General features: G+C 36.1%; 1 protein-coding gene across 2 annotated transcripts in view; it reads left to right on the top strand.

Annotated features, from left to right (window-relative positions):
- ARMC3 (armadillo repeat containing 3) overlaps positions 1-17,561 on the top strand; it is a gene marked incomplete at its 5' end in the record, with an annotated part of 97,184 nt that overhangs the window by 37,205 nt on the left and 42,418 nt on the right. For both annotated transcript variants that reach the window (XM_081300284.1, XM_081300285.1), the window contains 2 exons: positions 3,404-3,556; positions 3,658-3,763. In XM_081300284.1, coding sequence (XP_081156410.1) covers positions 3,404-3,556; positions 3,658-3,763 — 259 coding nt within the window. The remainder of the gene's footprint in view (positions 1-3,403; positions 3,557-3,657; positions 3,764-17,561) is intronic.

Genomic DNA, 17,561 nt, shown 5'->3' on the forward strand with positions numbered 1-17,561 from the left:
AAGAAATTCTTAAGAGTAAACCCTTTTCTGATTGGAGAAACAGGGGATTGAGAAAATCTCTCCATTTCAAGCCGCTTGCCTTCACCATAGCATCTGTGGGCAGAACTGCCTGTTTCTCATCAGAATTCGATATGGTACCTGGCCAGAGTCAACATCCCTAAGGACAGAACAATTGGTTAGGTTGGCATCTTCCTCATTTTCCTGACTATTCTCCTTTATGTTTATCAATTTATTTCTTAACTCTGTTAACCCAGCCAGATCCTCTTCCTCTGTGCCTAATTCTAGACTCTGTCTTCTTTTCAGGTCCTACTTGTATTTCTCATCCATTAAAAAAAAATTATATATATATATATATATATATATATATATATATATATATATATATATACACACACACACACACATACACACACACACACACACACACATATACATGAAATATATACATATATACGTGTGTGTGTGTGTGTAAATTCTTGGCTTGCTTTGACTTCTATCTGCCAGACCCAGTCAATTAACTAGACATGTTTTATTTTATATTAGTTACAACACAAAATCTAAAACTTAAGGATTCACAAAGTTATTTCCTAATATTTCTTTATTGAAAATCAGTATTCATGAAAAGGTAGTAAACTTTTTCCCATTAGAAAACTCCATTTCTATGTAGGTCTGGACAAATCTTACTCCTTATACTGTTAGACAAATGTAACTATCAATATTTATTTCTAGTTTTCTTTTACTTTCTATCATCACACATTTTTTTTAAAGATGTGGTCATGCATCGTCACTGTGTGTCAAGAACACAGTTGGAACACACACATGTGTCACACGCATTCTTTAAGTTTTGTTTGTGGAGGAAAGTTTTAACACGCATTCCCTGCTGGGGGAAGCCGAAGTCAGTGTGCATTTGACCTGGTACCAGTAGGAAGAAGGTGTTAATTACCATGTTGCCACGAGGTTTATGAACTGGCATTAACATCTCAGCAGGAGCAAAGGTGGCACAATAGCCACTTCTGAGCAGAGGCAAGAAAAGCATCATTACATGCACACTTATTTTTAGCAGCAAAACCTCATGCTTTTTATTTTAGCGATACTGCACAAGTGTTATTTGTAAAGGCCATTACTCTATTACGTAGCATAACTGTCTTGCCATCTTTATTATCTGTGTAATTAAAACACAAATACTTTACTTCTTGGTGTAGCAATTCAATGAAAGTACTTGGTTACTATGTTAATTCATCTTTTAAATCTATTATAGGCACACTGCAGTCAGCACTTTGGAGGTTTGGTGAACACAGCTGGATTTTAAGAACACTCCCAGCAGGGTTGAGAAACTAATTGCCCACAGTATTTATTTAAATTATTTTAAAAAATCTTTCCAATAATTGCATATATACTGTTTTTTGAATGCAATAATTACATACTCCAAAGTCAAGTCTATTCAAATAAATTATTACTGTATTTTGGCCAATTTTCCTGATAGAATCTGTGCTAAGAGTGTTCTGTTTAGGGAATTTGATTTAGAACCATCAGGGAAGTCTTAATGATAAATCTAAGCATTTTAGGTCAGAGGCTCTGGAAAAGTTTCAGATAATATTATTTTTCAGTGAAAGCCAGTAAGGACTCCATAAATTGTAAAACATTTTAGGAGTCACATACTTGAGATTTAAGTATTAACCTCAGCTTTTTTTTTTTTTTTTTTTTTTTTTATGAAACACAGTTCTGACCTGCCTGAATTCTAATGTTAAATGAAAGGAGCAAGGGATTAAAATGATAGGATTACAGGACATGGTTCATGATTGGTTTAAGATGAATGAGCAGCAGTGTTAGTAACTTAGCCTGTGTCAGTTTGGGCCAGATTGCCTGGTATACATCTGTGCATCAGATGAGCAAAGGCAAAATTGATTTGCAAATAGGGGTCCATCAGACTGTGATACTTCTGTGAAAAGGGGTGATCATTTTTGGTATCACTATTGAAGGAAAGGAAGAATCACAACTTTAAAATGGAAACCTAGTTGCTGTTAATGTCTGAAAATCTTTCTGGAAAAAAATAAGCTAATTAAAATATGTATAAGCAATGAATTAGTTCCATATGTAGAGACTGTAATATAAATTATTATCAGCAGTTTTGGCAGAGTTGCACATTCTAACAGAATATTCTCCTATATTATAACATCTTCAGAGCACATATTCACATAAAATTCTATTTTACTTATGAAAATTGAATGTATAAAAGGTTAATTTTACAAACTTTACAAAGGTAAGTAGTGGAGAATCAAGTATATCACAAAAGCTTTTTGAAGAAACTGGGGGTAATTTAGCAAGGAATTATTTGTAGATTTTTTTTTTCCACACTAATCTCCAGTACCTCTTTATGGCTTTAGGGCTTTGTGTCCCTAAAAAGATAATAACTGATTTAGAATTAAGTAGGATAAAAAATGTTTTAAAGACATAATTAATGGAATACAAAATGAAAAATAAGTTCTAACTTAGTTTGACACAATATTTAGTATAGTAATGAGACTGTCAGTTATTTTTTACAATATCAAACTAAGTCAAAAGAAAAAATGTTTAGGGAACTAAAGAACCTTAAAAATTCTTTCTCTTCAGGCTGGGGATGTATCCCAGTGGTACAGTGCTTGCCTACCACACATGAGGGTCTGAGTTTGATCCAGGACTCAAAAAATAAATATATCTAGTGTCTAATAATGTGAGGAATATCATGATATGAATATAGAATCATAAATTTCTTTTCAAATAAAGAAATATTTTAATATATTTTTAATTGTGCTAATTTATCAATGAAATAGTTGTTTCAATTTTTGCTAGTTAAGCATGTATTATAATTTGAGAAAAAGATGATTATGAGTTTTTGATATAAGACTGTAACGTGCTTAAGACTCAGGAACACATTCCAGCTCTCATTGCTACTCCCCTGCCCTTGACTGTGCTTCTCCTGAAGTCTTGGGCATCCAGCCCACCAGTTTCTACACTATATACATTCTTCAGATATTGGGTTTTGTATTTAAAATAACCATCAAATAAACAGGCTCTTGTTGTTAGTGAGAAAACACAGTATGTGAACAATATTAGCATGTGCTTGGTGTTAAATAAGTGCCTGCTATATCTAATAACTCGCCTCTTCCTTATTACAGAATTTTCTTTGCCATGGTATTGATATACATCATTTAAGGGAACAAGAGGGAAAGGTAGCATCCGTGACTCATTTTGTATGATCACTTTGTTCTAAAGGTTAAGTAGGTTTATATTTTGTTTAATTTAGAGTCTTGCACTATAGTTAGCAAACAGTTGGTATTGCTATCATACTTTGGAATTAGTAGTAATAGTTGCATATTTTTTTGCAGTCAAAATCTGATTTTTTTTTCCTTTTGGTTTCTGAAAGCTGAAAATAGGAAACTTTTTCATGAACTTGAGGTTGAAAAGTGCCTGGTAACCCTTTTGGGTTCTGAAAGTGATGGAACTAAAATTGCTGCTTCCCAAGCTATTTCAGCAATGTCTGAGAATTCAAGCAGCAAAGATTTTTTCAATACTCAGGGTAAGCAAACTGGAAACGAGCATTTTGAACTTTTTTAGATTACCATAGTCTAGTGTAGATGAACATTTTTAAAGTCTCTTTTTGCTTTTCTTTATCCATAGGGATTCCACAGTTAGTTCAGCTGCTCAGAAGTGACAATGAAGAGGTGAGGGAGGCCTCGGCCCTGGCCCTGGCAAACCTGACCACTTGCAATCCTGTCAATGCCAAGTAAGTGCAAAACTGCTGCTGGACCCCGACTTGTCAAGCATATTCCATGACCTAAGTTGTCTTAGTTTTAATATTTTAAGATAGTTACATGTTTTTTTCAGAGAGATCATCTTACATTATTCTTCCTGATCCCTTATGAAAATAGAATCATCAGATTGGCCTGTTTTTCCAAAGATATTACAAAATCTCGGCTATTTCCAAGTTTGTTAGGAAAACATGCTGGGCATTCATTTCAGGCACCAGGCTAACTCTTGTAGATGATTCTGGTGCAAGAAAACGTGGACAGTGCTGGAACTATCAGTACAGACAATGTCCTGGAAACATTTGATAAATCCATAAAAATGTAAAAGATGCATTTTGAAAGAAAAATGTAAGCATTAGAAAAGTATAGAAGCATTTTTAAAAGTCAATTAAGAGGAATATATTATAGACAAATGCCATGAAGAATGTTTGGGGGGCAGGAATGTCCTCTGTATTATGAGCACTGAGGTTTGTGATTTATATTCAACTTAAAAATTAATGATCAAGGCTGGGGATGTAGCTCAGTTGGTAGAATGCTTGCCTCGCATGCACAGGGCCCTGGGTTCAATTCAATCCCCAGAACCACACACAAAAAATAATAATCATTATCAAAGTAATCCATCAACAAATGAGGAAACTGAGATTCTGCATGCTTACCTAGTTTTCCTGGATGCACATGTTCACCAAATAGCTGAGCTGGAAATTCAACCCAAATGTGTCAAATTGTAAAGTCTGATCTTTCCTCTATAGAATATAAGATTGCCTTAGAAAACAGGAAGAATTTTTTGAAGGCAACTTTCATAAATAAAATAATTATTTGCCCTCCTTACATCTCATTTTCTATGTAAGTTAACTTTCATTTATTATTGTTTTGTGACACGGTGACTAAGATTACCTTCTCCTAACCTGAAATGCATCCTTCTCTTCCCCCATTCAACCTATTTCTCAACCTTCTTTCCCTTTCTCTACTCCCACACAAATATTTTATAAGGCCTTAATGGGATGACTAAAATTCTAACAAAGCCTGATTTTTTAAAAATAGCAGAAATGTATAGCATCAAAATGAAACTGTGCTCTTTTGTCAGCTACAATCTTTGACATAATAATTTCCTAAATTAAGGGTCCCGATTATCTCTGTGAAAGCACATAAATTTCTAGAATATTGAGTCGTAGGAAGTAGTAATTTGAAGATAGCATATTCTGTAATTTTTCCAGAATAGTCATGCCACTACCAAAAATCTTACAGTGACACTAAAACACTTCTATCTCTAGTCCACTTAGATTTATATATTATCTAAAATACTTAATAGGCCCCTCGAGTGTATAGATGCCTTGATTTGATGTGAATTTGTCTGGCTTATATCACTTCACAGTTTTGTATAAAATCACAGACAATTAGGTTGGTAGGTAGTTCTAAAAGGGCTGGCTTCCGACTTTCTCTTTCAATTTAATTATCTGTGTCACAGATTTTTGTCCTCTGACTTTATGTTCCATTTCTTCAACATAGAAAGGTCAATTAGGACTGAACAGTGACTAACCTCTCTCTCTCTACTATAGTCAACTTTAGTTTCGTAATTTGCTGTTATTCTTGTTAAGTTTTTTTTTTCTCTCATTAAATTTTAATTGCAGCTTTTTAAACCTATTATATACTGTCCATTCCTTTTTTATTTATTTATTTTCTAGTTTGTAATTGGTAAGGGGTTCCCTGGATGTTCGTTGAGGTCTATAAGAGTTTTTACTTTGAACTTTTTGAGCTAAAAAGTACTGAAAATAAATGTTTTTGAGGAGTCAGATTTGACATGTTCTGCCAAAAGCTAAAGACTGGAGTAAAAAGATCCCAGAGGAATGAGCACAGATAAGCCACATTGTCAATCCTTCCAGCAAACCTCCCCAAGTATTAATTACTAAAGCCAGACACAACCGCGGTGACAACACAGATGACTGGTTTGTTTTAATAGAAAATGTTATACAAAATTATATATAAGAGTATACGAGGGGAATGGGATAACAAACATGGAGGGAAATGAATTTCAATAGATGGGGTAGAGAGAGAAGATGGGAGGGAAGGGGAGGGGGGATATTAGAGGATAGTAAAGGTAGCAGAATACAACAGTCACTAATATGGCAGTATGTAAAAATGTGATGTGTAGCCGATGTGATTCTGCAATCTGTATTTGGGGTAAAAATGGGAGTTCATAACCCAATTGATTCTAATCTATGAAATATGATTTGTCATGAGCTTTGTAATGTTGTGAACATCCAATAAAAAAAAAAAAAAAGAAAATGTTTCTACTCAAATTAAAAAAAAACAAAACAACCTGTTAAGCTCAGCATGGTTGGGTGTTTCCAGCCTCCCCTTTAAGAACAGGCTACTGAATCCTCTTCCCCAGCAAGCACCGCAGCTTTGCTGCTAGGGTGCTTGGAACCAGGGTTTCTCAATTGCTTTTCTGTGGTATATATAGTAAAGGAAGAAGGTAAAAGCTCAGAGCTAAGTCCTCTGTGTGCATTTGGTAGCTATTTGGGTATCTGATATTCTGTAGCCTAATTTTAAAAAATGTACTTAAGCACTGTATATGCCAGTTGGGGGTATGTTATAGCTTAACTTGTCTCCTAAACGCCCATCTTGAAATGAATTTCTAACTCTTGAACTCAGTCAGGGCTGCTTCTAGAATTGGATGTTCATTTCATGAACTGAGCAATCACTGGTGTGTTATAATACATGATATTGGTGTAATTTCCTTTATGTAATGGGTTTGGGCCAAGAAAGTGGTAGGAAAGACTAAACTTTCTAAATTAAAAAAAGTCAGCCAGAGGAAGGAGAGACATACTTTGTGATGTTTCTTTGTGAAATTGACAAATGCTTTCTTTCTTTTAATTAAAATGCTTTTATAATTTAAAAATAGTATTTTATAGTTTGGGAAAATTAATTTGTCATTTAATACATTTGGTCTCACATTTTCAGGCATCTTGATTCTTATGTCAAGAGTGGCATGACAATGAGCAATGATGAATAAATAGCAGACCGTCCCCACCCCTTTGAGGAAGGTTTTTGACTTTAAAACCTTAACTGGTGCCCAAGGTCTTACCTATTGATGGTATTCTCTGTGAATAAGCCTTCTTATGTCCAGCTTTCTGGACATTTCAAATTTTACTTGTTCCATGACTAAAGCTTTAAAATTTTTGCAATGAATTTGAATTAGCATCTTCTAAAATCCTTCCTCCCACCCTTGTGACTGACCATACAGCTTTGGAGAGGAGGTTCAGGAACATCATTATAAGTGGTCCTCACAATGTTCTCAGGGCTCTTTAAGGACCATGGGACCACCGGTCTCATTCACTAGGTGCAGCTTGTGGGTGGCGTCCCTTGGGGATGCAGGTTGACCTCTATTGGCAGGCTGTCAGTTGTTAGTTTTCACTGCTGCATGTGTATCTGGTTGGCAGAGCCTCTACTGTCCTCCCAGCCAAGATCCCCTTCAGATCCCTTCCTTTCTGTAAGTTTAAGGCTTGGCCCCCAGGTAACCAGTGGTATCTAATTTTATATAAAAGTCATTAAGGAGAACCTGAACATACTTTGGCTTCTCAGAGGCCCTCTCTGCCCAACCTCCACTAGAGTTCTCATATATGTCATGGATATAGGAAGCTCCCAGGTAGTTGGGTTATGCATAAATAAGATTGTAGTTTAAAAAATTATTAACAGGGGCTGGGATTGTGGCTCAGTGGTGGAGTGCTCACCTAGCACCGGTGTGACCCGGGTTCGATCCTCGGCATCACATAAAAAATAGGGGCATTGTGTTGTGTCCATCTACACCTAAAAAAAAATATTAAAAAAATTATTAACAAACACAAATCCCTTTACTTACAAATAAGCTAATATTGTGGAGTAAACATTAAGATATATTCTGGAAGTGCATTCAAATTCCAATAGTGCTTTTCTGCCCTCTTGCCTGGGATGCTCTTTTCAAGACAGCCTACAGCTCTTTCTCTCACCCCTCCAAGTCACTGTTCCAAGAGTCACCTTGGCAAAGAGGACTACTGTGAACACAGTGTTTAAAATTGCACCACAAACACACATACTCTTTCTTTTTTCAAGTACCAGGGATTGAACCCAGGGACATTTAACCATTGAACCGTATCCCCAGCCCTTTTTTTATATTTGGAGACAAGATCTTGCTAAGTTGCTAAGGCCTTGCTAAGAGTCTGAGACTGTCTTTGAACTTGAGATCCTTGGGGCTGGGATGCAGGGAGCCACTGCACCCTGCTTACACTTATATTCTTAATCCTCCTTTCCTGCTACCTTTTCCTCAGACTTATTATTTCTAACATACTATTTAACTCACCTACTTTGTTATTACTTATTTTCTGTGGCACCATCAGCATCCATATCTTTTTCTATTTAATTCACCAATACATCCCAAACATGTAAAGTAGTGCTAATCCCACAGTAGGTATTTTGGGGAAAATAGGTTTACATAAAAAAATGCAACCAAATGCAAAGAAATAGAGGAAAAAACAGGGAGTCTATTTCAAAGTCTAAGACATCCAGCAATGCCCATGACTTAAAATAATCAGTGTTGTTTTACTGTAATTTGGATCACAAAAGGAACAGTGGGGAAATAGTGGTTTACCTCTAAGAGACTTCTATCACTAGTTTTCATTCTTTATCATCTGCAGAATAAAGGTTTGTGGGGAAAAATATGATAAGACAATGAACAAGAATGAAAAACCTTAATTGAAAGCATTGTAGAGAATGATAACAGTTACGTTCATTTAATAGAAGTGAAAGGAGAAAGTAAAATTATTTTTAAATGAGTAAATTAAGAGTGAGAAGATAAAAACAGTCCCCATCTAAAGGAACAGATGAAAATGGAAACCAAGAAGCAATAATGAGTTTTATATAAACATGTGATCCATTTAGTTAACTTGGGCACAGATGTCCTTTCTTGGTACAACACTAATCTATTTGACAATGCTCACTGTGTAATGCTTTTTGGAATAAAAAGCTATTAATTTTTGAAATAGGAAGTATTATTTGGGGCTGAATTTCATGTTGTGTTTACCCTGTACACTTCTATCCAATTAATCATATCAAAATTTCATATTATTTATGCAAGTACTGAGAGAATTACTCGTGGTTTACATCCTTCTGAGGAGCCAATCCTACATATGAGGTATTTTAAACTATTAATTTATAACATCGCTGCCATCTGTTGGAGCTGATCAGAATTAGTTTTTAAAGTCATTTCAAGAATAAATACTTTAGTGTTTTTAATTTTCCTTTGCCAGTGTTACTAAATTTGGCCATTAGTAAACTATGACAAGTTAGAAAATGAGTGTAAATATAGGCAGGATATTTTTCAAAAGATGCAACTATTTTAGAAAATAAGATGCAATAAATAAAGTAAAAATATAAAAAGTAACAGTGACAATCCTTTTGAAACTTACAGATATGTAAGTGAAAACTGGTTTTGCTATAAGTAAATGTATAACTAAGACTCCACTGATTATACATAATAAATGTGTTAGATCATATTAACCCTAATTCTTCATACTTATTCTATGTTATCTCACTGAAGAACTGGGTGATTTCCTTAAATCTTAGAGACCATTTTATCTCCATTTCCTTGTTTATTATTTTTTGTACTCTTTCTTACTTTCCACAATAGCAGTGACCCAAGAAAGTTTTAAATGGTAGCATATATAATTGCTACTTAAAAAAAAATGATTGATTGATTGCTGGGCCACTGCCAAGCCTCCATAATATGGGAGACAAAGAGCTCTTCTCTAGGGACTGTCCTGCCATTGTGTGACCTATGGCCAGAACCACACAAAGGAAATGATGACATGAGTAGGGAGTATACCCCAAAGGGACTCATGAAATCCACAGAATACCCCAAAATTATATGGATGTGTGTTTGAGTGCTTTGGAACTTTCTGAATGTCTTCATTATAAATGAATGTCCTTATCATATATGGATGATCTGTTATTTCATGTCATCAGTATTAAAAATTCTCTTTACTGACATAAAAATAAAGACTAAAGAGTTTTCATGCCCACTAGAATTATTCATGGAGTATCATGCCTATGAAAGCCATATAGCTTATAGGAAACATGTAAAGAGTATCCCACATTCAGAATTTTATATGGTATTTCAGAAGTCAGAACCTCATATCAGGAAAAGCCAGTGCTGCACTTACTCACAGTGACCAAACTCTTGAACGGTCACCAGTACTGTTGGGGAAGACTGGGTCTTAAGGGATCACTACCCATTGTGTATACAGAGAGCATTTGCCAATCCCCCACCCATTCTCGCCCCTTTAAATAAAGGAAGGAAATGTATTTTTGTATTTGTTTTTTATCATTTCTTTTATTTCTTTTAACTTGTAGATTTTAGACCAATGCTCATTCCTTGCCCACATTTTACTGTGGAATGAGAACTGTGAGGCAGAACCAATGAAGGTCACTTTGAAAGGAAGTGGGGGAAAAAGCTCTCTCGAAGTTGGCAAAACGCTAAGTTTCTCTTCTCCCTCTCCATCCGTTTGCAGGAAAGGGTGATACAAATCCCTTTGAAATGGCTAAATATGTGTACTCCTACCCTTTGAAAAATAAATTTTAACTCCCGGTGCCTAGATCATTCCTCTGGGCCAACACTCAGGTTCACTGAGAGCAAGTAACCTTGTTAGTTGGAGTACTTTCTTTTAAGGCAACATTGACCACAGAAAAAATACGCGAAAAGTGCAAACTCACATTATAGACCTGATGCATAGGTTGGACCTGATGCCAAAGATGTGCAGTTATTGTCTTTGTCGCCCAGGGTATTTCCTAAGAAAGACGCTTTCCGCAGAGCTCAGGTTTTCCCGGCTTGCGCAGCAAGAGGAACCGCGTCTTCATAGTGACCCCTAGTGGCCGTTCTGGGGGAAGTTGGGGGAGGGGCAAAAAGCAATGGCAGAGTCGCTGTATCTCAATGAAACTCACACTAATTTAATTCGAGACACTACGATGATAATATTTTAAAACATGATCTGGGAAACATTTTGTTGTGATGATTTTCAAGAGGAGAGATGCAACTGCTAAGTATATATTAATAGATGTTTTCTAAGGTAGAGTCATTTCAAAATGTTTTGACACCTTCCTTGTATGGGCAGATGAATATCTGCTGTGCTATATGACCACATAAGACAAATATAATACATTCGAACCACATTAATAAATCTAATTGCTATCACAGTTTCCCTAGAGTTGATATTTGCTATTGATTCTATATAATAGAAAAGATAATTTGGTTAAAATTCTTATTAACGTAACTTTGTTATAAAATTCTAGATCCTTTGAATTAGTGTGTTCACAATGTGTCTTGTCACATAAAGAGAGCTAGTTTTAGGAAGTTCCATTTGTACAAAGAATGATTTAACTTTTTATTATTAAGAATGAGACTTCAAATAATTTAAAGTGTTATTTAATACTTTAAAAGTCCTTTGGGATTTTAGAGATAAAATAGATGAAAACCATCTTCATATTAATCTTGTGTTATTCCATCATTATTTCCATCCAACTTTACTGCTGATGCTTTTCATTTCTACTCCTTAAAAACTAGATTCCTCTCTGATAGTCTTGTTATTACATTGATTATATTTGATTGAAAACAAACACTGATTTCAAAAACATGCAAAATGAAAATATGAACTTTGCAATAAACAGTTGACTCCATATCCCTGTTTGGGGTCAGCTGATTCCTCCTAAACCTTAACAAATAGTTTGCATTTGATTAACTTCCAGCTTTGTGAGGCTCAGAAAATCTCATAAAATGTTCAATTAGAAAATCATCTGTGTGATTTTTGTAATCTACAGAACAAAGACTGATATCTGCATACCATCATTTTAAAGTTCCTGGTACTTTTGGGTTTAATTTCTAGCATTACTGATTTTCAGAGGAAATGATCAGTTTGGATATCTTATATTGTGTGATCCTCTCGCTTTTAGTTGGAAGCATACTTGAGCATATATGTGCATTTATTTTTATTCACCCTTAATGTCTGTGTGTTGGGGGTGGAGTCAGAAGGAAGGGAACCTAGGGCCTCATGCATACTAGGCAAGTATTCTATTACTGAGTATACTAATTATGGTAGTATTCAAACTACCATAGGCCAGCAGTCCTGTTTCTGTTTCTTTATTTTCCTGAAAACACTGTGCTTGTTAATATCTAAGCAATTGATAAATATAAAATGATAATGGATTGAAAGTCAAAAGACCCTGCTTTAAATCCTGTGTCAATTTATTAACTTGCTTCATGAACAAGTTTTAATCTGTCTGAATTTTATCTTTCTTGTTATTAAATAAAAACCTCCAAAGGAACCTAGATTATTACCCCACTATTTTGTGCATCTAAATGATTTTCCTCGATGTAGCATTGGATTCTAGAACTCAGCTTCCAGTAGGGGGTGGAGGGAATCCCTGTCTGTGGCTTTTTCACTGTGTCTCAGATTCACCTACTAACCTAGATGTCTTTTGTAATCAGTTCGCCATTCTCTGGGGGTTCTTCACGTGCTAGGTTGCTCTAGCTGTAGGAGCACAGTAGGGAAGGGGACAAATGTTCCATGAAGCTGATTTCATCAAGCTTACATTTTAGTCAGGGAGAGACAATACACAGGTCACTCTCAGTGGTAATTTCAGAAGTGATAGCAGTATAAATAAAATAGAGCAGCACAGTGTCATAAAAAGGGACATGAAAGGGTCTTCAAAGAGGTCTTAGGGAATGACATGGAGCTGGTCAAGGAAGCGCTCTCTGAAGAACGATATTTGAGCTGATAAGAATAAGCCAGTCCTGGGCCAGGGATAAAGCTCAGTGCTAGAGATTTTTTATTTTCTGTCAAACTAGCATATTCACCATCCTTATTATTTTAGTTAAGAAAATCAACAACATGGTATCTCTCATTTCTTTGGGGTTGTGTCTTTTGCCATCTATAGATAATGGGTAAATAAGCTGCAGAGGTCACTGAATATGAATATCCTAAACCCTAACCACAATTCCTGTTTTATTAGGAGACAAGTCATCCATGTGAAGTGAAGAGAGTTGTTTTTCCTGATGGCAGGTAGTTAATTGCTGGCAGGGCAATCTAGCTTTTGAAACCAAGGGGAGCATGTAGGGAAATGAAGAATTGTGATTGAACAGATAGGTCAATAAAGACTCCGTGTTACTCCGTGTAAGGAAATTACATTTGATTTCCCCAGACTTTGATTGACTGCCTCAGAATCAGTAACAAAAACACCTGTGCTATTTTTGGAAGGACCAGGTTAACAAGACTAGTCTCTTTGTGGTTCTTTTGGAGAAGCCACAATGCCAGAGGAGGTGAAACATAAAAGAGCATTCTGGAAGCCTCAAATCATATCTGCTAAGGCCCATCAATACATGTAAAATAGCACTTTTTTTTTTGTACTTGGGAGCCCAGGGGTACTTCATCATTGACATCATTGAGCTATACCCCCAGCCATTTTTCTTTTTTTTTTCTTTTTTGAGACAGGATCTCCCTAAAATGCCTAGTCTGCCTTGAGCCTGTGATACTCCTGACTAACCTTCCTAAATATCTGAGATTACAGACAAGCACCAGTATGTCGGCGGGGGGGGGGGGGGGGGGGGGGTCAGATATTTCTTAGAGGTTTTGTTTGTTTGTTTTGCATTTTTCTTATTTTACTATAGAAGTCAAAACAGTTTTGACTGGGGTTATATTTTACCTTAATAATTATGTGTTATTTTAAAACCCTTCATTTAAAGCATTTACCTGCAGTTAATTGTGATTCTTTCCCTTAATAGTAAAAAGAAAAAACAACAAAAACAAAAACCCCCCAAAAATTCTTTAAATCATATTTCTTTAAAAAGGGAGAGATTCTCTTGGCCAGTTTTGTCAGTCCTGGAGTTGAGCCAGAGTTTGAGGGCACACATCCCACCATTCTGCAGCTATGGGGCTACTACAGTCAGGTGATGGCTGCTTTGGGCCCTGAAAGTGACCAATTTAGCAAACACACCCCACTTCTGGGATCTTTGCCTTTGTTGAAAAGCTGGCTGAAACAAGAGTCAGGAATCCTGTTCTCCACATTCCAAATCTAGAGGGGCCAACCAGGAGACCTGCTTATCATATTGGACAGGGTTCAACCAATGCTGATTTACTGTCAGCCAGCAAGGGTTAAAAATGCCACCTCTGAATTGCCACTACACATGCACCTTTCCTGACCACTTGCAGCACGTCTTGCCACCAATATATCTTCCTCAGTGTGACAAAACTCTCAGAGACATATGAAAAAGTCATGCTGGTAGGAATGGTTGTAATCACTGTTAACAAACAAGGTTCTTATTGCCAATATTACCATCTGTTCCATCGGATTCCACATATTACCCTGTATGTGGGCTCTGTTAAACAGATTTCCGTACTACCCAAGGTCACCCTTGATTCATGTAACCAGCCTTTACAGATGGGTCACATGTGAATCTCAAAACTGCAGCAAAAATCCAGTTCCAAGAGATACCAAATGGTGTCACCTGATGACACCCTCAGAGTCAACAATGTTTGCAAAGACAAAAAAAGAGGCATCCCTCCATATATGAATTAAATATATTCCTAAGATCCATAGTGCAAACTTTCGTTTATGGAACTTCACTTAAAAATTACCCAAAATTACTGGAGAAGCATTAAGGATGGGGAAGAAATGAACCAATTTCAAAGACAGCTGTAAGTGATAAAAGTGGAGATCCTGATTTTGTTGGATCATATTCTTTCTTTGGAACTTAAAGCTGAGCAAAGCACCTTTCCCCCTCACTCCTCTTTAACGCATGCAGAGGTTTTTCTTCACTCACCTTGAGTATTTTTTTAATTGATTTTTTATCTTCTCAGAACTAGAGATATAAGTAAATCTAAAATATTGTCTCTAAGAAGTACTACCAGATGTAGGCAAATCACAGAGGAAGGAGTAATTGACGAAAAGGGTCAGTGATGGTTATGGGCAGCTGCAGAGAAAGGGAGAGTTACACAGGAACTGAAGAGGGAACTAAAGGCAGAAGAACAGGAGGGATAGGGAAGGGTATTTCAGACAAAGTGAACATGAGTGCAAAGACAGCCACGAAATAGCACAGTATATTTCAGTGAGCTATTGATTCACTGACTCATTTGTGTAATTGAATTTCTCCTCAGGAGCCATTCTGTGAATTGTTTTTATTTTTTGTTCCAGGGATTGAACTCAGGGATGCCTAACTACTGAGCCACATCCCAGCCCTTATTTTTTATTTTGAAACAGGGTCTCATTAAGTTGCTAGGTTCTCAATAAGTTGCTGAGGCTGACTTTGAACTTGTGATCCTCCTGCCTCAGCCTCCCAAGCTGCTGGGATTACAGTCATGCACCGCCACAACCAGCTGCAAATGTTTTTTCATTGTGGGGCTTTGGGATGTGAAAGACTGCTTAATTGCTCAATTCTAACCCATAAAAAATGCAGTAAAATAATATTTTTAAATTGTTACTTTTCTCTGATTATGCCAAAACAATTTTTTTTTTTTTTTTTGGTAAGGTACTAGGGATTCAACCCATTAGCACTTTATCACTGAGTAGATTCCCAGCCCTTTTTATTTTTTCATTTTGAAACAGGGTCTCACTAAGTTGTTGAGGGTGTCACTAAATTGCTGAGGCTGGCTTTGAATTTGCAATCTTCTTGCCTCAGCTTCCCAAATTGCTGGGATCACAGGTGTGCACCCCATTGTGCCCCCCATTAAAATATGATTTTTTAAACAAAAAGAAAAGTTCACATTTAGTAAACAAAGCCACTGAGCTCACCTTTAAAAAAGAGACCAGTTTGGGGATCAAGTAATGTTTCCTTGGCTAGGCACCATGATACATACCCACAATCACAGCAACTCAGGGGGCTGAGGTAGGAAGACCGAAAGTTCAAGGCCAGTCTCAGTAACTAAGTGAGAACCTCAGCAATTTAGTGAGAATGTATCTCAAAATAAAAAAATGAAAAGAGTGAGGATGCAGCTCAGTGGTAAAATACGTCTACAACCAAGAAAGGAAAAAAAGAAAAAGAGAAGAAAAAAAATAATCTCTTGAAAAAGACATTTGTATTGGACTATGAAAGTTGAATGGGAATTATCAAGTGGGAAGAGGATATCAGGAAGTGGGAAAAGCACATGGGAGTACTCTGAAGTGAGAAAGAGCCCAGCATATTGAAAGTCTCTGTGGAGGCCATATAATAGATTTGGGGTTTATCCTGAGCGATGAGAAACCTTGAGAGTTTTAAGTAGAGAAGCAATATAATTACATTTGTGATTTTAAAAGATAGCTTTAGTTGTAAGATGGAGAAAAGACCAGGGTGGGGATGAGATTATAGGTGCTCCTCAACTTACAATGAGTATTCCTATAAATCCATTGTAAAACTGAAAGCATCTAAGTCCAAAATGTATTTAATACAGTAACTTTCTGTGCACTGTAGCTTAGCAACACAGCATCCTGTAGGTACCAGTTGTTTACTCTGATGATCATTTTGGCTGACTGGAAGCTATGGCTCATGAGTGATACTCAACATGGTGAGAGAGTACCTTACATTACTGACCTGGTAAAACATGCAAATGTGTGGTTTCTATTGAATGTACATTGCTTTCACAACATTGTGAAGTTGAAAAATCATAAATTGTAAGTCAGGGACAGTCTGTATTTAGAGTCTGTATTTAAAGAGGCTGTTGGATTAAATTTGGTAGAATGATGGACTGAGGAGTGAGATTTGAGAAAAAATGGAAGAGGAAAATAGTCAGGACCCGGTAATAGATTGGATATACATGACATGTCAAACTTCATCTTTGTTTACATGTGTCACATGATGTAAACAGATATTTTTATACATTCCTAGGTTTGCTTTTTAGGTTTGTTTTCAATTTACATTTTAAACTCTTACTTGATTAAACTTCAACTGGATGGAGACTCATGATAGCAGATATCAGAAAATATTTTTAAATTATTTGTGGTGACATATGGTCCTATAATTCTGGATTTTATAACAAAGCTGTTTGACTTCTGTCCCATTCATTTGGATAATACTATACTACTTAGGAAACTGGAATGTTTTTAAATTGTGACAGTCTTCAGCCTGTTTCCCTATTAGAGGCAGAGAAAAATAAAATGATGTCTTTAGCTTGAGAGAAACAAAATTAAGGCAATTATTTTTGGTAAAAAGTGCAAGTTCTGCACTTTTCCTATGAATGAAATTAGTTTTCTTAGGTAAAACAATAGTTTAATTTTCTATGATTAAGTTAATTTCAGGTGTTCTTTTTTCAGACTTAGAGCTGGACATAGCAAATGAGGGACAGATAATGTGCAGATAATGCCGGTGGTTCTTCCCAGATGTGAAGGCAGGATTTGTCTTCCTGTGCTGGCTTTTATGTCAATGTAATAAAAGCTATCTTCCCTGTGTACTAGAATCTTTGGGTTTTTAAACAGCTAGATTTTTATGTACTTCCCTTTACTGCCTCCATAAAGAGCAAAGAAAAGAGCAGAATGCAGAGATATGGAGCAATGCAAAATGTGTCTTCATGCAGGAGAAGGAAGGCAAAATCAATGCAGCAGGCTGAGAAATCTGTCAAACCTGATAGAAATTCCTGTATTTGACCCAGTAATTCTTAGTTTCTTGGTTTCAAGAGAAACTAGAATGATGGGGTGTGATCCTACATACTCATTGAATTTTCCAAAATCTCTTGGATGCGCATAAAAGACAAAGCCTTTGAGGACTTATTTGGTATGCATGTTCTT

Source organism: Spermophilus citellus (genome assembly GCF_964194105.1).
Source record: "Spermophilus citellus genome assembly, chromosome: 6".
Classification (NCBI taxonomy): domain Eukaryota; kingdom Metazoa; phylum Chordata; class Mammalia; order Rodentia; family Sciuridae; genus Spermophilus; species Spermophilus citellus.